Consider the following 25,948-nt stretch of genomic DNA (forward strand, 5'->3'; position numbering starts at 1 on the left):
CCAGGACTCGACGACGGAGTCTCTCTCCCACCACGAATCCCACACCGAATTTGCGCTCCTTTATATGGCCGCTGTAGTAGATGTCACAAGGACCCACCTTCTTCCGTCCTTGTCCCGTCCATCGCATTTCTTGGATTGCGGTGATGTCAGCCTTTACTCTTACGAGGACATCAACCAGCTGGGCAGAGGCACCTTCCCAATTAAGGGTCCGGACATTCCAGGTGCATGCCCTTAAATCATAGTCCTTTATACGTTTGCCGTGGTCGTCATCAAAAGGGGGGTTTCTCATCCGAGGCCTGTGTTTCTTATTCACTGGTTATTCGTTTTTATGTGGTGGGTCCCAAGCCCTACGCACAACCGCATAAGCGGGATTCGCCTTCTCACTTTAGCTCGCTTCCAGACGGATGTCTGTTGGCTACCCAGAGGATACTTGGTCTAAGACCGGAAGTTGTGAGCTGCTTGAGCCACATGTAAAAGAATCGTTCCTGGCCACTCCCAAGTGAATGGCAGTCAGAAACTTTCCTCACTTACGTGAACTTCTACATATGACTCCATCCTCCACTACTACTTTACAGTCCACTACTTATACAGTCCAAAAATGGAGCAAATCCGATTATAACCACGCCCACCTCCCATACAAAAGTTATATAGAAAACCCCTAAAAACGCTTTCATTTAGTAAGGAAAAAGACTAGTAACCTTAAATTTCATCATAAAGAACGTACAGAAGGTTTGTAACATTTACCTTGCATCCCAATGATATATTGTGAAAATAGGCCAATTCTTCCTTTATGACAGAACCATGAAGTCGTAAAGTAAACGCTAGTGAAGATATCGGAATAGAACTTTTTATGAACTCTGCATTTATCCGTGCCAAAAATGGGTGAAATCGGGTCATAACTTCACCTAACTCCCATATACCTAATGGGTTTCCAACTTTCATTGGACTTTATACCGTATATATGACGAATATGTGGGTCAAATTGTATATTATATAATATAAATAAAGTTAAATATATAAATAGCGAGAGTATAATTATTCGGTCACAACCGAATTTAGCGCTTCCTTACTTGTTTTTGTTGTTTCTTCATCGCATAATAATTATATTTCTTACTCTACTTTTTTCCAAACTGGGAGCAACTTTCTTTTTAAACTGAAACCTTTATATAATAATATAAAAGAACTTCGTTTTACTAGGTCGACTAAATTTCTTCGCTTTCTAATTTGAAGCTAATACAAAGGGATAATTGAATAAAAGTCTTAATAAACAACCGTTAGACCTATAAAGGTACTCTATTAGCAAGACATTGGTCTCGGGTATCACTATTTGATAATGTCATCACCTTCAGTGCAGTACAATTGATCAGAGTGCAACATGAATTTAAGGTACCGTTATAGAAATTCTCTAAAAAGCTGTAATTTCTATGAAAATTTAAGAACTATATTATACCCAAATAACCACTGTAGTATACAACGAGGAAGAAAAATTCCGCCAAATAAACAAAATTCACAGAATGTATGTATGTGTGTGTGTGTGTATGTTGTTGTTGCACCTGTGCATTATATTTTTGTTGCCATAGGTAACTGACCAGGCATTGAAGCTACCCAAACAGAGAGTACACAGAGAGCACAAGCGGACGAGAGCGTTTGTAAGTAGTCAACTAAAGCCAAAAAATACACTACCATAACAATAACAACAGCAACAAACAACAACAACAAATTAATCAAATATTGCACCAAAGCGGAACTATAGTAAAGAACAAACTGATGAATGGGGTAGTAAATAAGTAACTAGCGCCGAGGTGCAAGCGCCATATATGTATGAGTGTGCGTGTGTGTCGAGCAGGTGTATGGGTGTATGAGGCTGGTTTATGGAGACCGAATTGGCTGGCGTTGAACGCACGTATGCGAGCTTAAATGATTCAGTACTAAACTGACATTCAACGGTGCGAGCGGCAAAAAATTGCATACAGCGGAAAAGTGCGGAAAAATTGTGAAAAATCAGGAAAAAGCAAAAAAAAAATTAAATACTCAAATAACAGTTGCTTCCTACTCGTGTGTGTGTGTGGCTAACATAGATGAGTGTATACATAGTGTGTGTGTGTGTCACGGTCGCAAGTGGGAAGCGAAATTTTTTGAAGTGTAATTAAATGAAATGCTTGCTTAGGCAAGAGTTAATTTGCTAAGCGAATTAGCAGCGCATAAATTGCAAAGTGCTGCTTGGCGGAGAATGAGAAAAATAAAATAAAAAATAATTAAAATTAAAAAGTTTGAAATTATTTTAATTTATATCAAATAGCATGTGAAGCTTGTAGCTTGCTTTTCGAGGCATATAAACTCAAGGATTAGTGTAAAAGAAAATTACAAAAACAATTTCACCACTGCTTCCACAATATATTCGAACAAATATTGCGAAATCAGTTCTTCTTGCAAAATAAAAATAATTTTAAAGTAATCCGCATACTTGTAAATACTCAAACATGTAAGAAAATATTCCAAAATAAATACGAAAAAAAAAAACAAAAAAGTGAAAAAAATCGAAAATGCAATTAAAATGTTAAAGTCGCAACAAAGTGTCACTGCGCAAAGTGACGTCAATTTCGTGCGCCGAAAACCATTAAAAGCTCATCAATTATTTAACAAACGCCGTTTTAAGTAGCTGAGCCGCCGCCGCGCTCTCTCACCCTCCAACATCGGAAAGTGCACCACCAATCTGTGCAGCCAGCCACAAATCAAAGAACACAGCACTTGCTGTCAACATGCTGGCCGAAAATGTGTCGTTCGCCGTGTTGGTTCTGCTCGGTTGCTGGTGGGCTGGCTGTTGCCGCGCGGACACTGGCCTGCCGCTCATACAAATAAGTCATGGTAGGTTGTCACGGCAGTCAAATAAATATTTCTGGTTACAATTATTATTATTATTTCGATTGTCGCATGCAAAAACAAAAGAAAAAACAAAAAATGGAATTCCAAAAACAAATTTTTTGTTTTTTTTTTGTCTCCAAAAACATAAACAATTCAATTTGTTTATATTGCTTTGTTCACACTCTCCGTTGTTGCGGTCAGAGTTGTTGTAATGCTTGAACGCCTGCGGAACGCAAGTGGCGGGCAATATGAGGTGCTTTGTAGGTACAATTGACATGCCAACGCGTTGACCTCAGCCGTTCTGCGTGGCTGCTCGAGGCAGTGACGATTGTGCGTATGCGCGTTCACATTGTTCTAGTTTTTTTTTTTTTGCGTTGAACTAGTGTTTAAAGCTATCATAAATAGGTGAATGCACACAAAGTGACAGATTCTACTTTTAATGAAACGAAAGTATGAAAATTGTTTAACGATTAAAACAAATCACTTTTTGGTGGAGAATTAAAAAAATACTGATTTTTTGTTTCTATATACTAATATTGTTTTCCGGAGTCTATTTTTTTGTAAACAAAACAACGAAACAAACTCAATTTTACTGACCTTGCATACACTGAGGCGTGGCAACGTCGTGCTTTAAACCCTACAGAATATAAGTAACACAAAGTATCAGAAACAAAATCGAAGAGAGGTGCATTGTTTTTTCGTTAACCATAGTAGATTGACAGCTTAGAGAAGAAGATGGACATTTTTGTCTCTTTAAAAATGGTTGTGTTGCCTTTATTCCGGTCATTTGAATTGGGCATAGTCCTTAGCTTTTGCTCCAAGGGCTATAATTCATAAAATATTCAGCGAATTAAAAATCAACTGTTCAATTGTATGACCAGATCATAATATGGATGCAGGGGTTTCACTCTCCTTCTAATGAAGGGCAAGATTTGCTCTATGTTAGGAATTAAGTGGAGAAGAGCTTAGCTGCACGTGTAGTTTTGAATCGTCTGCAATTATCGAAGATATACTTTCACAACGAGGATGCGGATTTGATCATATATATGAGGATACAGTTCCAATTTAGAAGAGCAGTGGAAATGTTTTACCTTATACTTTGATTATACTTTATACTTTAATTAACCCTCACATAAAATATAATTTTACATCCAGTAGAGCCATGAAATAAAATATGTAAATATAAAGTTTTAACAGCGTTTTCATTTATTTGAGACTTAGTTCATTGCCATAATGAAAATTTGAGTATAGACAGGCACGATAAAACTAAACGAGTTAGATACAGGGTTATATATATCAAAGTGATCGGAGTGATGAGTAAAGTTCATATCCGGATGTCTGTCTGTCAGCCCGTCTGTCCGTCTGTCCGTGCAAGCTGTAACTTGAGTAAAAATTGAGATATCTTGATGAAACTTGGAAGACGTATTTCTTGGCACCATAAGAAGATTAAGTTCGAAGATGAATCGACCTACTACCGCGCTCACAAAATGCCAATAACCGAACACATATAAAGAGAAAGAACCAGTAATAAATTAAGCTATTGAAGTAAAATTTGGTATGAGGGATCGCACTATGATGGGGCAGGTACTATCTTATACAGTCCAAAAATGATGGAAATCGGATTATAATTACCCCCACCTCCCATACAAAGCGAATGTTGAAAACTACTAAATACCTTAAATTTCATTATAAAGATGGTACTGGAGAGCTGCACTCAAAATGGTATAACATATTTTAATGGGCGCGGTTCCGGTTCTTATGGGTCGAAAACCATATCTCCGAAACTACTCGACCAATTTCAATGAAATTCGGTTCATAAAATTTTCCAAGCTTCCCAATGATAGTTTGTGAAAATAGTCCAAATCGTTTACTATACAATAGGGGTGTTTTATTTGACCAGCAAATTAAGCTATTATCATATTTTGTATGGAAGACTTAGCAAACATAATTATGTTGTCAAACATAATTGTGTTGGCTACTATAGCTTGTATATTGAACTATAGGCATTGCCAGTTCATCGCTTTTTTCATTCACACTAGTTTGGGTTTTCCAAAAAAATTAGTTGACAATAGCGAAACACACCATTTTGACAGTTAAAAATGTAAACAAACCAAAATTTTAAATTCTATCGATGTGCCAAATGGCAAATATAATATTTATTTTGACCATCCCGGATCTAATAATGATTGTAGATTAAAGATCAGACTATTATGAAAAAGCGGTAAACAAAAGGAAATTTGATTTATAAATTCAACAGTTTTTTTTTGCAAATAAATTACATTTCAGCTGAGAGTTCGGGCCCGTATTGCCAACACAAATCATTTTTAAGCGAAAGTATGAAATAAGCTAAATGGGTTTTATTTGTCCATGATTTAGCTATTCGCTTGTGGTGGTCAAATAAAACACGCCTAATATATAAAGTAAGCCCTAGTGAAAATATCGGAACAGATATGTTTTTTTTCTATAATATGACTCCGTGCCAAAATAGAGTGAAATCGGGTCATAACTTTACCTAGCTCCCATATGCATAATATTAGGGGTTCCAATTTTCAATGGACTTTATACCATATATATGACGAATAAGTGGTCAAATTGTGTGTTATGTTAATAAAATTAAATTAATTAATTGCGAGAGTATAAAATGTTTGGTTACACCTCAACTTAGCCCTTCCTTACTTGTTTAAGTTAGGATCTATTTGAATTTTTATACATGTACATATATTTAAAAACTTAAATATATACACATTGTCTATTCACATAGAAACCGTTATATGACACATATGTATTGGATTATTTATAATTCATGTAAACAATATTAAATATGTCATTGCATGCTTTATTCGCTTTCTACTGGTTCTTAGTATTTTGACATATGCTCAAACATGAATAAATAATCAAATTAATTCAGTGGCCAGTTGGCCAACAAATGTGGTGTTAAAGAACTCATTTCGACATTTTGTTTATATTTGGGGCAATCGATAAAATTAATTATACGCAAAATAGAACCCAATTGAAAGCTAGCCAAAGATTACGCATGCAAGTGAGAAAGTTCGATTGCAAGAGGATTTAATAGCTGTGAACTATCGATCTATAATTGGGATTTTTGCAGTTCATTTGTTGGTATTAAATAAACAAAATAATTCATGAATTATACCATACTGATTTTTGACAATGCATTGTATAACCTCGTAACATGTTACACATAGTTATTATTTTGAAAATGTCTATACCTTCGCAAATCTTCATCAAGACAATGCACCATGTCTCCTAATATTGAGACGATGTTAAAAGTGAATGATTCCACTATCTTTTCAAAGCTGACCATCTCCGTTTTGCTGCTCTGAATCTCTCTGGAATGAAATTATCTCATAAAGAAGATATAACCGCCGAGGCTGAGGTCTATTGTTAAGCTTAAGACCAGACAAATTGGACTACTATATAATTGATAAAAATAAACGTTATAATTGGTGTATTACACTCGATGACAACCAACATTTTTGATTAATAAATGATATTTTGTGTACTCGAGCAATTAAAATTTAATGAGACTTCAAATAGGAATCGAATACATCGATAAAAGTTATGAAATATACTTTCATCTCCAGTATCTAAGAGAAATCCTCCCTCGATAAAACTGATAGCTTCACTTTGCGCTTTCGACGAGTTGCCTTAGGCTTGATGAACTGTCATTACCACATCCATATTATGATGCAAATGTAATGTGTTCTATTTAAACTATTTGGACTTAAAGAGAGAATTTTTCCGTTTGGCAAACTAATTGTCTTGTAACCTACTTTCTCTGACAAATATGAGTGGAGGTCTCCCAAATTAAATGATTTTTTGATTTCCGGTAATTACCTATATTCGAATAATTTCGAGCGTAATAATAATAGGGCGCTCGTGTAAATACAATATTAAAGCTATTTATTAAATATTATTTGTTGCTGGTAATATTGATGCAAGAACTTGGCGACAATTATTGTAATTATTGTTGCGTATTCGTTTGCTTTGTATTATTAGAACCTAACTATCGTAACTGTTGTTTACAAATATAATGGTTCCTGTGAATGGGGTTCCTTCTTAATATGGAGCTTGCACAATAAAGTAATGATGGAAATAGTACTGATCCTAAAATATTGTATTTGTTGGGTACAAAATTTGAAATTTGAGTTGTTATATTAGGACTGAATCTCTTTCAAGAAGTCAAAAACAAGCTCTTTACCTTTAATAAGGCAATGTTTTAACGAGTTATCATCCAGCTGATTTCGATTTTATCACATTACACTAACTATTTATCACTTGCGCTATAGTTCAATATTCGGGCTACTCGGGGCCCAAATAATGCAAATCCTATAACAAGATCATCTATTAGCACAGTGTTAGTCATCCATTAACCGAATTTCGTTGAAATTGGTGGATTAGTTCCTGAGACATGGTTTTTGACCCATAATTAGGCGGCATCATGTCCATCGTCCATTTTTTATACCAGTGCTGCTTTTCTGTACCATCTTTAGGGTGGCTGGCGTGTTCCCTTACTGAATTAAATAACTTTTAGTAATTTTCAACATGAGCTTTGTATGGAAGGTAGTCGAGGTTATAATCCGATTGCATTCATTTTCATGCAGCATAATGAAGTGAAAAAAGGAGATGACTCCAGAAAGTTTGCTTGATATAACGTTAGTACTTTATGGGATATTAAAAAAAAACTTATTTGGGGGGCGGGACACGCCCAGCCAATAAATGCAGCTGACAATATTATCGTAATTAAAAATAAATTATAAAAAACAAGTAAGGAAGGGCTAAGTTCGGGTGTCACCGTACATTTTATACACATTTTACATTTTATTTTTTACATTTTACATTACATTTTATTTTATTTAATTTATTAATTAAATTTTATTAATATAACAAACAATTTTACCCACATATTCGGTATATACATATATGATATAAAGTCCATTGAAAGTTTGAAAACCCTAATATTAAATATATGAGAGATAGGGGAAGTTATGACCCGATTTCATTCATTTTTGTCACGGAGATATATTATTAGAAGAAACATATTCCCTCTGAATTTCTCCTAAATATCTGTGAGACTTACCTATATTTTCAGTAAAAAATTTGTTAAAAGCACTGAGGTCCTTATATTCGATATATAGGGTCTTGAAAACACTCTTTAAATACAGTATTTTTGCAAAGTTCTGCTCCGATATGTTCACTAGTACAAACTAAAATAAACTATTCAGACCGACTTCCGGGTTCTGGTATATGGGAAGTAGGCGTGGTTGTATGAGATAAGGTAGTACCGAAAAGAAACGACTCTAGAAAGTTTCCTTGATATAGCTTTAGTAGTTTACGAGATAAGTACAAAAAGTTGAGTAGGGGACGGGGCCACGACCACTTCCCCAAAAAAATTAGATCCAAATATGCCCCTTCATAGTACGATCCTTTGTACCAAATTTTACTTCCATATCTTTATTTATGGCTTGGTTATGGCACTTTGTATGTTTTCGGTTTTCGCCATTTTATGGGCTTGGCAGTGGTCCGATTACGCCCAATCCAAGTTTCACGAATATATCTCAACTTTTATTCAAGTTATCGCTTGCACGGGCGTACGGGCAGACATACATCCGGATTTGAACTTTACTCGTCACCCTGATCATTTTGATATATGTAGCTCTATATGTAGTATAAAAATTTGGTATTTGGACTCTCCAAACTCGCAAAATTTATCACACCTCTCGAATGAGGATTTCAGAGTAAATGAGATGAGGAAGTCGAGTAGAAGAGGTTATTACAGGATTTCAGCGTGACGTTAAGTCAAAATAGGTTGAGCAATCTGATTCTATATACTTGTAGTTATTATATTTAAACAATTGTTGGAAACTAAACATATTTTTGAAAGTACTTCTAAGAACCGATCCTTTACTAGTGTAACTTACTATTCAAACTAAGCCGATTCTCCTCATCATTCCGTATTCGTGTTTGTGTTTCTATAAGGCTTATTGTATGAAAATGTTTTGAAATGTTCTTTCTTAATCATATCTAAAGATGTTTTAATATTTAAAATTAGAAACATACATATCTGTAAGAGAGAAAAGTCCAACAATGTTATAATTACTTGAATAACAATACGAGTTATAGTCATTAGAATATCTGCACACATATCTTCTTCTTCTATTCTTGCTGTTTCCTGTATTGGGCACTTAAGGCGAAATCATGTCAATTGATCAAACAAACAAACTTTGCACAGGAATACTTTCTATTGTGCAAATAATAAAAAATATATATAACTAGACAACCACAAAGGAGCCATATAACGTTGGCAACAGTTGACGATTTGTCGATAAACAAAGTCTGGAAAAGTTGCAAATATTTCTATAGTTACCGAAAATTACAAGAAAATGCAAATATTCAACAACTTGCATTGCGCGATAAAATGATAATGGCAAACAAGTGCAGCTAATGAGAGCATTCTATGAATGGTTGGACAAAGTTTCAAGATACAATGTATATACTGCCATACTGAAGAACATGCATTTTTCTTTAATACATATATGTGTACATATATAGTTACGAAAAGAAAATTTCAGATTAGTTCTTAGCGAATATAAGATAATACAAAAAGGTTAATAGTAACAAAAATGATAAAGTAGAAAATTGCAGCACGCTACGTCATTAAATGTCAATCTTTCAAACAAATCGTAAACAACAACATTATATCATTCATGACGTCACGAGCCGATAAATTTTACTGTCAAATACACTTAAAAAAAGTGACGAGACGAAATTATCGTAATTTTTTTAGAATTTTTAACATCAATTATTTATATATAATCTTAAGCTTTGAAAATATATAATATAAGTCCCATCCCAAATGAATGTACATATATATTTCATTCCTGCTGGTTGATTTTGCAATGAGTGTCGTAGATCCATCGCACTAAGCTTAACATAAAGAGCTTTAGCCATAATTGACTTTTTGGTTTAAAATGTTTGAATCTGGACAATTAGTATTTCTACAATATCGTTTAAGATCTGCAGTTTATTCTGCACAAATTCTTCTGGGTCTGTAGACCTGTTACCACATGAAAAATAATATTTTTACATTCTTACTTGCCCTGGAATTTAAACTTTTCAGCCACTTTCAATAATATTTATTTCTCTTTTAACTTGACAGATGAAGATTTGGGAGATGATTACCCAGAAATACGTGAGGAAGTGCACCTTGAAGACTTCTTTTGGACGGGCTCAGGTGATGGTCCTCCCGACTATCTAAAGAAAGTGCATACTGGCATTAGTAAAGGCAAAGATGTGATTGTCAAAACGGAGACTGTTGTTGCGACAGTTTATGTAGACGGAAATAATGTAAGTTTTATTGGATTTTTATTCTTGAAGTAAATCAAAATATTTATAATCTATAGGAAATTGATATACCAATATGCTTGGATTGTCCGCCAGATGATGGTGGCGGCACTTGGGGTGTTGGCGCCATGCCACCACTTAATTACTCAGCGACAGATCGAAGATATTGGCTGTTGACAGTGATGTCCGGATTTTATTCACAGAAAGATAATCCACTGTTGGAGGAGAAGCTGGCGCGTTTATATAGATTGGCTTTTACGAGGTACTTTTGAATTGTAATGTTTTTTTCATCGAAATCACAATTCGTTATATGCCAATGGTTCTGTTATCAAGCTATGTTTATAAAAATTCTGTTTATAACAAGTAAGGAAAGGCTAAGTTCGGGTGCAACCGAACATTTTATACTCTCGCAATTTATTTAGAGATTTACCTACACTTTCGGTGAAAAATTACCCTTAGGCACTGAGTTCTTCATGTTTGATATCAGGGGCTTTGAAAAGTAATGGTTCGATTATGACAATGTTTCCACAAGTGATGTCACAGCTCAAATACAGTATTTGTGTAAAGTTTTATTCCGCTAGCTTCATTGGTTCCTTATGAATACATTATAAAGTGAACGAATCAGAAGGATTCAAAATTGAGTCATATGGGATGTAGGCGTAGTTGTGAACCGATTTCGCCCATATTCCACCAGTGTCATCAGGGTGTCAAGAAAATATTATATACCGAATTTCATAAAAATCTGTCGAGTAGTTCTGGAGATATGGTTTTTGACCCATAAGTGGGCGACGCCACGCCCATTTTCCATTTTATAAAAAAAAAGCTTCATTCTGCCATTTCTTATGTAAAATTTGGTGTTTCTGACGTTTCTCGTTAGTGAGTAGTAATTTTTTTAGTCATTTTCAACCTAACCTTTGTATGGGAGGTGGGCGTGGTTATTATCCGATTTCTTTCATTTTTGGACCGAATAAGGAAACGGCTAAAAGAAACGACTGCAGAAAGTTCGGTTTATATAGCTTTATTGGTTTGCAAGATATATACAAAAAAACTATTTGGGGCGGGGTCACGCCCACTCTTTCAAAATTACATTCAAATGTGCCCCTCCCTAATGCGATCCTATGTTCCGAATTTTATTTTAATAACTTTATTTATGGATGAGTTATAGCTCTTTATGTGTTTTTGGTTTGTGGGCGTGGCAGTGGTCCGATAAACTATAATACTCTCTTAGCAACTTTTGTTGCGAGAGTGTAAAAATTCTGCATAGTTTAGTTTATAATTAAGTTAGGATTGGTTTCAGAACAATAATGTTTGACAGTCTGATGATACGTATTTCGAAGTTCCAGGTTTTAATTTAATATGTAAAGGAATTCTTAAAATTGCCCGATTATGCCGCATTGGGATATAAATCGATGTCAGAATATAAAACTCCTTTACAAAACCTCGTGAAAAATTTTAAATTATTTTTTTTTGAAGAACTACTCAAAAAATATAATTCCACCCCGTTCTTCATAACAGGCAACAGTCGAAACATTTAGGCATCAATGGTGCACAGCAGATTGCGGGTATTGCAGTATCAGCTGGTAGAAATAGGCGTGGTCAACATGAAGCCGACGTACATACATTGGAACTCACGACACCTAAAGGTTCGAAAGCTGCATATATAAAATAGTTTTTGTTTTAAAATATCTGATTGTCACACTCCTTGTATAGATCTCGATGATGACGCTGAAATGCTAGATATGATAGGTGGAGATGCGCCAGCCGACAGCCATGTCATTCAGCCAAAACGTAAAACTAACAGAAATACCGAGTGGGAAACGTCTTCAGAGGAAATCGAAAACAATTTCTCTTCCACAACCACTACCGCCTCAGAAGAGTATACAACCATTAGTTCGAATACGGAAGCTACACACGAAAAAGTCGCAAGCACAACACAATTGCCACACATGACTGTCGTGCCATGGGAGTTGATACAGGAGGATGCAAAATCAGAGAAACTGCAAGCTGCAGCGGCGCTCTTAGACACGCAAGCGGTCCCGTTACAACCGCAGAATCCACTGCTGCGTAATGCACAAGTACGTGTGGTTATCCATAATATAACAAGGATTACTGAGGATGATGTACAGAGGGGCATACACAGCGTGGGCGTTTACGATGAAGATGTCAATGAAAAAATGTAAGTATCTAAGCGCCGTGAGTCGTTTAAGTTCGCATTTAAATTTTTCTTTATACATTTTCCAGCGATGAACGTCCTATCGCAAATCAAACCGAGCTCATTTACTCTGTATTCGTTAATGGGCGCCCTGTGTTGGCAGTAACGGCAGCCAACGATATGAAACTGGTGTCTGAAACTGAAGCGTCGAATGTTATCGGGCAGGAGGTCTACATGAAGTCCGAACGTATGCAAAGTTTAGCTGCCTGAAAAACAGAAAATATTTGGTTAAATACTTATCTATAACTTATCCATAATTTACAGCTTATTTGCGCGAGCCACAGGCGACCCCCTTAGCGCCGGCAATACGCAGCGGTCAGTCGGGTTTCATAGACTCCATACAAAACAACACCGCTTTGGTGGTGGTCACATCGCTTGCGATGTTATTATTGCTGCTTTTGCTCATCGCATTGTTGTTGATGGGTCGTTCACGAGTGCGCGAGAAGCAGCGGTTAGAGGAACAAAGGTATATTTATTGTTATAATCGAAATCTCGAAAACCCTACTTAATTTTCTATGCTTTATGGCTGCAGGACGACCAGCCGTAATGAGCTGCTAGCGGAATTGCAATCAGGACGCGGCGCTTCTACTGAAACAGGTTTAGATACTGGTCGAACAACTCACTCGCGTGATATAGGCGTACAAAACTTTTCATTCGAGCACGATGGCACTCATCACGGACGCGAGCCACGTATCAACTTCCCAAGTCCACCGGCAGAACGTGAATACCGTCGCGACTCGCTTAGTTCATCGGACAATACGTCTGACTCTTCAGTCTATTGTCCAATTAATCCGCCAGCGCCGGATGTTCAACGCATACTTGACGATAAGGCTGCGGCCTTATTTGACAAACATCGTCGTAGACATTCGCAACATGACTACGATCAGGCTGAGGGACGTGAGAATGCTGTTTATACTACCGTTATTACAGAGAAAAAGCATGACAAACGACGCAAAACGAAGCGACGCTATCTCTCTGAGAATCGGGTGGGTTCGCTGGAGACCAGTCCACGCACACATCACGCAGCACAGTCTTCTGGTGACGAGGTGATAAGTGGCTCATTGGACGATGATCAATTAAGTCCGACTTATGCAAATTTCGAAAGGAATGAGGCATTCAATCCGCATAACAATTACCATCGCAACAAACTATTGCATCAGAAGAGCGTGTTCGGCGATAAGGTTGATGTGGAGCAACTACAGACCGTAGAAGCTGTTAATAAGGATGTCATACGCACACTGCAGCCCACGGAAAGGTCTTCCGATACAGGCAGCATTGGTTCATTTTTATCGATGGCTTCCGTCAAAGCTTTCCCTAAGAGTTCACTGCCACAGCCATTGAATCGGGTTTTGGATCCGGTTTTTGTCACATACTACGACAATGTTGAGGATCCTGCTGCAAAGAAACAAATTACTGAGACACGTCCGTTACGTAGGCAACAAAGCCGACAGAATACATTGGACGCTACGGCTATAGCGACTATAGAAAGCTTCCCCAGTCCGAAAGCGCCGTCACAAACCAATTTGGGCGCTTCGCAAAGTGACAACCCAGATCCAGGTGTTATTGGGCCTGTAGTCTGGGAACGGCATAAGAAACGAATGAAAGAAGCTGCGGATGCCGATGATGCGGGTAATGATGTTGGGGATAACCACAAAGAAGGGGAACAAGGGGAACGGGAACGTTATTGAGCGTTGACTGCTCTTAGCATATGTATATTAGACAACTGTAGACTAGAGCCCATCACCAACGTAGTTAATGAGATACAAATGTAGATAATATAGATTGATTGATTGCTTGTCTTGTAGACACAAGCGAAATTTAAATGTATTCGTATAAATATACAGGCAAACTGCTCAACACTTAACACTTCCAAGCTCAACGCAAACTCCTCTCTATTCTACATTCTTCCTCTTGTCTTCTTCTATTTTACTTCCACATATACACATTTCCAATAGACGACATGCTAATGGGGTATGATGAAAGGTTCGGCAATAATCCCGGAGCAATCAGAGTTCATTATGAAGATCTACTCGAAAGCGCCATGCACATGTATTCCAGTCAAGAGGACTTGCCGATGCCGTTGCCAACACGAGACTTCGTAAACAAACGGAAGCCCACAAAGTGGGAAAATCGCGGCTCCTCGGCAGGTGTTTCTAGGTTCGTACACTGTGTTTTTATATTGTTTGCATCAAACCTTGATGTGAAAAAATGCTTTCGTTTGCATTTTTAGCTTTGCCGCGCGTCTAAATACTACTGACGTCCGCCCAGCCACTGCCCAACCATTGAAAACAACAAAATCCAACAACTCAACTCAACCACCTTCACCTGCCAGCGGCGCTTGGGGTGGCAGTCTTTATGGTTCACATTCACCATTAGATCGTCCATTTAGTGCTGGTCCTTATCAGCGCTCAGAAACATTCCAGGTGGTTGGTCCACCCAGATCGACATCACATCGGTCTGATGTCTCAGCGGAGCCCCTAATAGAGGCAATCAAAAGTGAATTGCGAAGATTTAAAGACGAAAAACATTAGATTCTGTGGATAGTATCCAATGCACAAAATGATTGCACAAATTTAATTTGAAAATAAAAGCATGCGTATTTATAACGGGTCTTGGTTGTTTTTTTATTAATTCTCCAATAAGATATAAAGTTTTTTGAAAATAGAAATAGAATACAATACCAAGCAATCCAAACAATGAATTAAATGGGTTGTATTTGGAGATCTCCCTAGATAGTTTTCTTAGAACTCACCTGAATTGATTCATATTCCCCGATTTAAGATATGGATTGAAAGGATCTGGGAGCATAGGCTGAAATGTAATCCTTTCTTCTGGTGAAATTAAATTAGAAGTCATGAAAACGATAAGAGATTATGTCCATTTAGTTGAGCTAAGCCCTTTAAGGTTCTCTTTATTTTTGAAAATAGGACAAAATCACACGGCGAATATTGAGGCTGGTTAGAGTATTGTTTCTATATAATAATTCCAAGCGCTTATATCAAACGAAAATCGCCAAGCTTATAAAAACACGTCTAACTTCAGCGATTGCTACAGGCAAGGTAAGCAACAAATACAGCAGAAAATTGTACCGTACTAAAGGTGCATGTATATAAACATAATAAACAAGTAAGGAAGGGCTAAGTTCGGGTATAACCGAAAATGTTATACTCTTGCAATTTATTTACTTAATTTTCGACATATATATAGTATAAAGCCCATTGAATGTGGGAAACCCGAATATTAGGTGTTATGACCCGAGTTCACACATTTTTGGCACGGAGACTATTATTAGAAGAAAAATATTCCCTCTGAATTTCTTCAAAATATCTGACAGGCTTGTCTATATTTTCGGTAAAAAATTTATTAGAAGCACTGAAGTCCTCATATTCGATATATGGGACCTTAAAAACTAATGGTCCAATTTCGACGATGTTTAGAAGGGCGATGCTACACTAACTAATTCAGTATTTGTGCAGTTCTGTTCTGTTCCGATATCTTCACTAGCGCTTACTTTGTATATTGTAAAGTAAACGATTCCGATCGACTTCATAGTTCTGGTATATGGGAAGTAGTAGATTTGGCTTATTTTCATAGCATATCTTTGCGATAACAGGAAAATAGTATGAACCAAATTTCATTGACATTGGTCGAGGTTCCAATTTAAATGTAGTCCTTGTGTGCCATCTTTACCATTAAATTTAAGGTTTCTGATGTTTTTCCTTACAGAATTAAAACATTTTTAGTAGTTTTCAACATAACCTATGTATGGGAGGTAGGCGAGGTTATAATCTTATTTCATCCATTTTTAGACTGTATAAGGAAGTGCCTAAAGGAAACGACTCCAGAGAATTTGGTTGATATAGCTGAAGTAGTTTACGAGATATATATAAGAAACCTCTTTGGGAGTCCCGACACCCACTTTTCCAAAAAAATTACATCCAAATATACCCCTTTCTAGTGTGATCCTTTATATTAAATTTAACTTTCATAGCTTTATGGCACTTATGTGTTTTCGGTTTTCGTCATTTTCTTGACATCATCGAACCACTGCCACGCCCACACGCCCACAAAAAAAATATATATACATAATCATATTTTTTGAAGAAATTCAGAGGGAATATTTTTCTTCTAATAATAGTCTCCGTGCCAAAAATCAGTGAAATCATCATAACCTAGCTCCCAAATAACTAGTATTGGGGTTTCCTACATTCAATGGACTTTGAGTTATATTAATAAAATTAAATGAATAAATTGCGAGAGTATAAAATGTTCCCGCATGGATAAGGAGGCGAAGCGAATGGGTCTGGAGGTGAATGAGGACAAGACGAAATATCTTCTGTCATCAAGCAAACAGTCGGCGCACTCGCGTCTTGGCTCCCACGTCACTGTTGACAGTCATAATTTCGAAGTCGTAGATAATTTCGTATACCTTGGAACCAGTATCAACAACACCAACAATGTCAGCATCGAAATCCAGCGCAGAATCACTCTTGCCAACAGGTGCTACTTTGGACTGAGTAGGAAATTGAACAGTAAAGTCCCCTCTCGACGAACCAAAATCAAACTCAAACAAGTCGCTAATCATTCCCGTCCTGCTTTGTGGTGCAGAAGCTTGGAAGATGTCAACATCAGATGAGACGACACTAGGAGTTTTTGAGAGGAAAATTTTGCGCAAGGTTTATGGTCCTCAGAACATTGGCAACGGCGAATACCGCAGACGATGGAACGATGAGCTGTACGAGTTATACGACGACATTGACATAGTTCGGCGAATAAAAAGACAGCGGCTACGCTGGCTAGGTCATGTTGTCCGAATGGACGAAAACACTCCAGCCCTGAAAGTGTTCGATGCAGTACCCGCCGGAGGAAGCCGAGGAAGGGAAAGGCCTCCACTCCGTTGGAGGGACCAGGTGGAGAGCGACCTGGTTACACTTGGGATCTCCAACTGGCGCCGAACTGCGAAGGAGAGAGAGGAGTGGCGCGCTCTCATCGATTCGGCTATAATCGGCTAAACGGTTGAACGCCAATCACATACATACATACATAAAATGTTCGGTTACACCCGAACTTAGATCTTCTTTACTTTCACTGGCGGTATATTTAGGATATCCCGATGTATTCTCACAATACATGAATGTTTTCTACTGTATCTCTCGAATGGTATCTTTACGCAAATGGTGTCTACATACAACATTATGCTGCTTTTCTCTCTCTTAGCTTGATTATGACTATACTTGAGTACTTTTCAAATTCATCGCTTGTTTTAAAATATTTTAACGGATAATTCTTTACAGTAATCGTGTTCTTATATTAAATCCAAGTAGAGGAATTATCCATTAAGCACTAGTAACTTTAACGATGAGTATAGTTCTCTTACTGACAAAGGGTGTCGTGTTCTGCAGCAACAAAAATAAATCCACAACTTCACTTGGTAGAAATTGTTGGGACTGTCTCCTTTGCGCCGCTATATTCGTCTATTTATTAACTTCTTTAATTGAGCATGCCAAAAACAAAGACAATAATATCGATTCAATTTACATATATTATTTAAAAATATAATTCGCTATACTTTATGGGTACGCTTACTATCCGAGCTTGCAAGTGTACATAGTAATGGTACGTAATTAATAATTATTTAAAATTTATTTTTTATTAATTATACTTTATTGCATGAACATTAATTCAAAGAGTTTTTTGTATAATTCTTATTAGGCATTTACATATATCGTATGTATGTATATATAGTATATAGTATATAGTGTATAATAAGTTAAACTATATAAGCGTGGCGAAACCGTGGATGTTGCAATCACTAAGTGTTGTTGTTGCTTTTTGTGTATGAGAGGCCTTTGCAGAAGTGTGGCGTTTTGTTTAAGTCGATGTTGTTGTTGTTATCAGTTTGTTTGTTTCAAAGGACTTTCATTGCAAAGCAGAATGCTGGTGAGTGTGTGTGGGCGTGTGTGTATGCGTGGAAGCAACAAGCGTTAGATGGTGGAGGGGTGGTGGGTACATTTATATACATATATGTTTTACATTTCGTTTTGCTTTAGTGTTTGCATTGCAATGAAAGCCCTCACCAGCCCATTTGAAGAATGTATTTACAAAAACAAATGCAACACCTGTGCAAGTGCCGTTATTTATGTTTTTTGTGTTTTTTCTTAATTTGCATTAAAGGCGAAGCTAAAAATTAAATTTACAAAAACAACACAAATTCGAAAGTCGATCTCTTTATAAATTTATTTTTTTTTTTAAATATAGTCTTTAAGATTTCTTAGCGCATCTAGCATACTGATTTTACCAAATTCTCTAAACTCCACCAAAAACAATATCTATATATATCTGTACATAAGTAAGTGTATATTCGTCTGCATACGTTTCTTTGCTTTACATATTAAGCGCCTGTTTTGTGCTATTTTTTGATTTTTTGGAAATTTTCATTTGCTTTTGCATAAAATTAATTTTGTTTTTACGGCTATGAGAATTGCGCTAACTTAACATTTGGTTAACTTGTGGTATGATTTCAGTGGTCCTATAATCGTCATCCTAATCGTTTGCGGTTCGTCAAAGTTGTTGGTACTGTGGTGTTGTTGTTGTTCGTGTGTATCACGCTCGTCACATCGTCGCTCAGCGCTTAGTAAAGCTCCTTTTGGCCACTGGCTGGCGACTTGTGCGCTTGCTGTTGTTGTTGCGCATCCACACTACGTTTACCCAAACGTGGACCGAACCAGAGGCCTGAAGTAGCGCTGGGACCGGTAGCTCTGTTCAAAGCCTGCTGCAGCGCCATAATGTGCGCCCACTTCCTCAACTCGCTGTCGCTGCGTCCAGTCCGTGGGAAGGGTATCAAACTGGCGCGCTTCATTTCGCTTTTGGGATATTCAACTGTTAATATAACGGAAAAACGATTAAATCAATTAAAGCTCTATCAAAAAAATTACAGGCTACACACATTCGCCTTAAACGACTCACTACAATACTGGTTAAATCAACTTACCTTCATAGTCCTCCAAGGAGGCGGGGTACATGACGCCATCGCCGAGCGCTGAGATTTCAGCTTCATGCAAATTATTCATCAAATTGGGATCGCTGCGGCCAACGCGCGGGAACGCTATGAGTCCGGAGGGTCCACCGGCTGTGCGGCGATTTTTCTGCTCCAGCTCTGTAATGCATAACATTTCTTATATGTTTACCACTATCCACATTGTTGTTGTATTAAAATGTTAAATAAATAAATGGCAACATTAGTGGGCGTACTTTGCTATGTATATAGTATATATTTATCGTGGTCGTGCTTGCGAATTGGAAAATAAATAAATAAACAAATGACTTCCAAATGATAGCTCTGATAGCTTTGTGCATGTGTGTGTGTCCCTCAATACAATTGTGATTTTTGCTTGAGATGACAAGTCTTGCTATAAACGGTGTGCTGTTGTGGTAATCGGCGTAAAGGGAATATTTAAAATATTGCCGCAAATATCTGCAGTCTTAAAGTCATTTGTAAACCGCAGCTGTTTAGCTAAAAGTGGTTTTTTATTAGCTCTATTGGGAATAGAGTGTTTCTATGAGCAAAAGTTGTGGAAAACAAAGGAATATCATAAAATGTGAGAGAAGATATTTTTGTGTTCATCTGAGATATATTTCTATCGACAGTTTTATACTCAACTGAGAGGATTGGATTTTGATGGCAAGCATTTTCAATTATGAACTTTCGTGGTGCAAAATATTTTTGAGTTTTTATTTTAACGCTGTTTGATCTATAGAGGCAGCATGAAACCTGATTTGCTAAGTGAAGCCGAGTTAATTTCAGTGGTTAAATCTTTATTTCCTCGGGAATCTGTTATCTACATACAATTTTTATTTCTCTCTATTCCTCTCTTCAAAACTATATCTACTATATAACACTTTAAAGCATTTCCTGAATAGAGACATTTTTAATTATTTTTAGTTTATTTGATATATCACATTACAAACAAATAGATATGTCTAAATTAGACTGAAAGAACACTGAGTAAGCACAGATCCGTTTAAAGAGAGTTAAGATCACCCAAACCGGACCAATAGTTCTTGATTGTACCATCTTTGATAGGTCATGTAGCGATCAAAGAGATTAAAAGTGTGTAAATATTTCCTTCAGTAAAAGCAGTTTACAAGTGTGCTTTAAATCTCATAAATCTCTGTACTGATTTATTTTTCAGAAAAAGTAGAAAAGAGTAAAAGTGTATTCCATGATATTTTTGAGTGTTTATGAGTCAAACTATATTATAATATCGTAGTCGAAGAGTTTTAAAATTCATTGAAAGGGTTATCTTCTGTGATCTAAGCTTTGAAATTGAATTGGAAGATATGTTTCGTAAAGCTACAAATACACCGTAGTAACCGTACAAGTATTTTGTGAGGATAAAAATAAAACTTGGAAGGTAACATGCATAAGCCTTACTAAATTGAAGAGATTATCAGGAATGAATAAATATTTAAGGTAAATGCGACTGATGTGATGTATTTATATTGAGAGAACTTATTACATTTCATTCGAATATAACGGAGTTCATGGAATCGAGGGATATCTGTGGCTGAAATGTGTTTTGGGGATTCCGAAGTGTCATTCACATAATTTAGATATTGTTCTTGATAATTGATATTTTGTACGGATTTTTAATGGAAAAACACCGCTTTTATTTGGAGATTATTAGCCTGTTCAGCAAATGAATGAAGTTTACAAAACCGGAATTTATAATTTATTTATAAACTGAACACTTTAAGACTAATTCCATGAATATTTTCACTAATATTTTTATTTCACTACAAATCTTAATATGAAATGTTGCTTAAAGTCATTTTTTCAAAAGTGCTTTTGTGCTTGATAGAATTCAAAAATGATCTGCAAACAATTGTTTTAACTTACCAAATAAACTCCGTTGCTCGGTTTCTAAAATCAATAGACAATAACAACAAATAAAAAATGCTTATAAGTGTGCTAATACAGATAATTAATTTGTCTAAGCAAAGTGAAAATAGCAAAACAGCATCAACAGCTGATCAATAAGTGCTACAACGATATGGTGCTCATAATGTATGTGGAATTGGGGGAATTGTATGGGGCGAGGGGTAGCGGGTGTGTGAAATGATACCACAAATTCCCGCAGCTGCCGCATTTGCAGCAATTTACCAAGCTTAACCTGATTGCTACGGCGAATCTATGCAAATTTAATGACCAACAATTTAGCACTAAATTTAAACAAATCACCAACACGTACAATATGTATGAAGCACAGCAACAGCAACATCAACAACACAACCAAGTATGAATGCCATAATGTAGGTGAAATGGACACCACCGTTCTATTGCTGCTATTTGTAGTTGAGTTGAGCAAGCGAACGGTAGCAGAGTGCAAACAGCACAATTGCTGCACAGTTTGTCGTCATTATTGACACGCCACAAGAAGGAAGTGTGCCGTGTTGCTCATACGCAGTGGCTCACCGTCGGCGTGCGCCTTGCTGTATGTGCGGTGTTTGTGTCTTAAGTAGCCTGCAGTGCGATTGATGTTTGCTTATACTATTTTGGTTTGTACATATGTATGTATGTATGTATATGCGGCTCTATGTTGCGAAAATGTTTGATTGCTTCACGATTCACGTAAAATTGTGGTAAATCTCTGTTTGGCTATTTTTGAATTGTCACTTGACAAGTGCAATGAACAACTCTTAGCTCCGGTTCGTAATACAAATTTTAAGCACGTTTGTTGTAGGGAAGGATTAGAATTAGTATTGCAATTAATCACAATGGGCGCTGCCACGTTGGCGTAAAATATAACTTTGATGTCTGTAATGATTAATTTAAAATCTTCTATGTTGAAAAACAAAATAAACAAAAAACAAATGGATAATGTTGCCTTTGGTAGACCTCATTCTCCTTCGTTAAGCATTATTTCATTTCATTTTATAAAATGTTTCCGAAACCTGTCGAATTGATGATTTACTACCATTAGCTATATGACTATATAATGCTTAAGCCGAATAAATTATGAATTTTTTATTGTTCAATTCAAGAAATTTGGGGAATAATATCAAGGTGATTGAATAAAAATAAATCAGAAGAACTTCCGAAATTGAGTTGTCGACATCGCGAAATAACTGTTTAAAATATGATTATAATCACAATTATTATTAAATTTAGGTACTAAAAATTAAAAACATTACTTTATAAAATTTTAATCAGCAATTATTTCATTTCTGAAATCAATTTGAAACTCTTACGACTTTCTATATTATAGTATGTTTATTCATATTTCTATACTCAGAGCAAAATGTATCCAGTTTCTAAGTGATAGTCATGCAGGAATAAATCCTGGTAGAATCACGTGAACTCGGACTAACTTTTGACTTGTAATATGCTTAAAGAACTCTCCAAAAAAACGCCAATAATTTGGAAGTAATTAAACAAAAATATTTTACATTACTTTTACTAAAAAATGTAAAAGGAAGATAATGTATTCATCAGTTTAGTGAGCTTCAGAAATGATTTAATGTTATTCGAAAATAATAATCCTATTGATTCATTGGTGAATTCGAAAGTACTTTTTATTGAGTATTTAGTTGAAAATTTAGTTGACGATTCGATAGGTTATTTCTATAAAGTAATTTATGATTTAAAAGCCAAGAAGTAATTTACGAGAAAAATATGCAAAATTATTATATAATATTCTATATGAAATTACTTTATCTCCACAAATTTTCTAAAACTAAAATTATAGCAAAGCTTTTTATAAAAACTAAATGTTGGACAATCTGTATTTAATTTTTTATATAATTTAATTGAATTTCCAACTCAATCTACGAGACAGCACCGATTCTAATTAATTTTGCATTTTCTTTTTTTCATTTAATTAAAATTTAAAAACATTCTTTCTGGTTATTCAGCTTACATTTTCTTTATCAAGTTTATCAAGTTTATCAATATCGGATGAAACATTGCCTACATTTAGGCGAAGCTTGCATTAATAATAATAAAATTTCGATTGCATTGAAAATTAAATGAAGGCTGAGAAAATTATGAATAAAAGAAATCGCAATGAAAAACTTTGAAATTAAAAGTTAAGCTTAGGAGAATTTTTTACTATGAATATGAATATCTTGTACAAAATATTATTGTATTCTTAAAATATTAAAACTTTGAAGTGTAAAATTTCAAACGCTACTTTTTGGTATGAGAACGAAAATATCCAAGTTCTTTTAAAGTCTTTTAATTCTTAATATGTGTACACTTGTTCTCTCACATTTTACATGATTTACATGATTTTTTACTTCACTTCATGAGTTTGTTTGGATTAGATCCGAATATGAATTTTCATTTCAAGATATTTTATGAAATACCGATTTGAAAAACAAAAACCGAAAATATTTTTTTAAATCGTTTTGTAATTTTTTTCACTTCCTACACAAATTATTTACGGTATTTTTTTCACCGAACATTGTGAACATTTCCTGCAACGCTTTACCGCGCAATAATATATTTTCAAATTTTCAAAATCACAAAACTTCCGTGTCATTTTCCGTGAAAAGTTCGTATCGTTGACACATTTTAAAGTCCAAATAGCTCTTGTACACTTACCAGCGTCGGCGAATCCAGCTAAGGCAACAACAACGACTGTCGAACAAATGATAACATCCAAACAGTAGAAAGACTTCATTTTGATAAATCCTTTGTTGTGTGACAAAACTACCCGAGAGCGATGAAAATAATCAAGTGACAGAACCTTGAATTGCAATTGTTGCAGTTTTTTTGTGTTGAAAAGAAAAACAAAAGCAAAAAATCGAAATATTTAAAAATAACCGTCGCTAATTTGCAGACGAAAAAAATGTGCAACAAACAGCAATGAGCGCTGTGACTTTGTGACGACAACGGATGTGTGCAGGTTTTGAGATGCGTTTGCTTCACTCTGTGGGAGCAGATGTCCAGGCGAGGAGTACCCGACTGACTGACTGTATCGAGTCACACAAATTGTCACAAATTCACACTTTTCGCTTGTTGCTTGTTTGCTAGGTTGTATTGCTTGGCGTACTTTGCCTTACCACGCTCACCGAAATTATGCTTGATAACTCTTAAAACGCATGTCCTTTTATACGGAAAAGACAAAAGCCATCGCCAGCAGGCTAATAGCTAAGCGAAGCAACAAAGCGTCAGAATGTAGCAACATAGTCACAGATACCTATGCGGTGTTGCTTGTTAGTGTGTGCGTGTGCAACATTGATACCAGCGATATGAGCGCTGGGGATGACAGCAACAAAAGCAACACACGCATGTCACAACAAAGCACCAATATCAACACGTTGCGTCGACGACGGGATATGTCAACTTTTAGGCGCATTTACGTGCAACACTCGCTATTTGCATACACTTTTCCACATGTACACAATGTGTAGCAACAGCACAAATACATTTGCATTCGAATTGTAACGAATTCTGTGTACCGTTACTGTTGAAATTCGCCATTGTTGCTGTATTGTTATTGTTGTGGGCGTCCCTAAATTACTTGTAGCACATAATATTATTCTGTATGTGTGTGCACTATAGCACCTCTGTTTGTAAAGTCCACCGAATGAAGTTTCATATTGAAAAGTGTGTTTGTAGCAACATCGGCTTGGCAAGTATTATATCTATGTATTAGTATTACTGTAAGAGTGAGATAAGCCGACTCATCCTTCGAGTTTTGTCTTTGCCGCAAGAGCTGCCTGCTGTTCGATCTGAATTTGGAACAGCATTTGCAACAGGTTGTTTCTAGCAACATGTTGCAGGAATGTCTAATGCGGCTTTGCTTGATGTTATATTAAAAATGTTGCACTGTAACTTAGCTTGTGTTGGTAGAATTCATTTGCACTACTACTTTTGTATCGACAGAAAGTAATACGTGTTACTACAAAAACAAATACAATTTTTAAAGTTTTACAATTCTTCAAGATAAAAATAATTTCTTTGAGAACACATGTTGCACGTTGAAATTGAGTTGTATTTCAAAATAACTGTTTGTCGTATAGGTTATGTTAGGGAGATTTGCTAGATGTTGACAGTGATTTAGAAAAAGAAAATTTAATACAAGAAAATAAAAAAACATAATATGTTAAGATTGAAAGCTCGATTTAGTTTTCTTTTTCGTGATATCGGCAAATCCTTCCAAATACTTCCTGGAGCAACATTCTCCTATCACAATGAGTTAGTTATATTGATACGGGTTCTGGTTCGGAATAATCTGTGTTTCTACATTTTATTAAAACATCATAAGTCCTACGTAGACCTGATAGAGTTGAAACATTTTTACGAAGGCGCTATCCCCAAAACTGTTGAAGACAAAATGAGGTGTTCCGCTATGTCACAAGATCAAAAAATGGTAAGCGCTCCGGCTGTCACCGGTAAACGTCGTGTAAAGGCAAGGGTGAGGGCCAGTATGATAAACATAATCTCCAGGAGAAATGCCGTTAAGAGTCTGATCAGAATCCTCACAACAGTATGAATGAGAT

General features: G+C 36.1%; 2 protein-coding genes across 5 annotated transcripts; one reads left to right on the forward strand and one right to left on the reverse strand.

Annotated features, from left to right (window-relative positions):
• The first annotated feature begins 1,944 nt into the window (after window positions 1-1,944).
• On the forward strand, window positions 1,945-15,043 carry LOC105214261 (uncharacterized). Of its 2 annotated transcripts, none has more exons than XM_054236081.1 (10): window positions 1,945-2,865; window positions 10,043-10,230; window positions 10,287-10,489; window positions 11,743-11,870; window positions 11,938-12,403; window positions 12,469-12,635; window positions 12,704-12,905; window positions 12,972-14,068; window positions 14,395-14,596; window positions 14,670-15,043. In XM_054236081.1, exons 1-10 carry the CDS (start codon window positions 2,760-2,762, stop codon window positions 14,968-14,970), a joined length of 3,060 nt encoding a protein of 1,019 aa, XP_054092056.1. In that variant the 5' UTR covers window positions 1,945-2,759; the 3' UTR covers window positions 14,971-15,043. The 2 variants fall into 2 exon arrangements, with proteins under 2 accessions (XP_054092056.1, XP_054092057.1); XM_054236082.1 differs by having other exon boundaries at window positions 12,469-12,626.
• A 3,759-nt stretch (window positions 15,044-18,802) lies between these two features.
• Window positions 18,803-24,553, reverse strand: LOC105214252 (cardio acceleratory peptide 2b). Of its 3 annotated transcripts, none has more exons than XM_029041677.2 (5): window positions 24,506-24,553; window positions 24,045-24,189; window positions 21,339-21,362; window positions 19,431-19,595; window positions 18,803-19,318 (listed from the first exon to the last, which is right to left on the reverse strand). In XM_029041677.2, the coding sequence occupies exons 2-5, from the start codon at window positions 24,121-24,123 to the stop codon at window positions 19,071-19,073; spliced, it is 516 nt and encodes a 171-aa protein (XP_028897510.2). In that variant the 5' UTR covers window positions 24,124-24,189; window positions 24,506-24,553; the 3' UTR covers window positions 18,803-19,070. The 3 variants fall into 3 exon arrangements, with proteins under 3 accessions (XP_028897510.2, XP_028897509.2, XP_011185881.2); XM_029041676.2 differs by having other exon boundaries at window positions 24,496-24,519; XM_011187579.3 differs by lacking the exon at window positions 21,339-21,362 and having other exon boundaries at window positions 24,496-24,519.
• Between the last annotated feature and the right edge of the window lie 1,395 nt (window positions 24,554-25,948).

Source organism: Zeugodacus cucurbitae, chromosome 2 (assembly GCF_028554725.1).
Source record: "Zeugodacus cucurbitae isolate PBARC_wt_2022May chromosome 2, idZeuCucr1.2, whole genome shotgun sequence".
NCBI lineage: Eukaryota > Metazoa > Arthropoda > Insecta > Diptera > Tephritidae > Zeugodacus > Zeugodacus cucurbitae.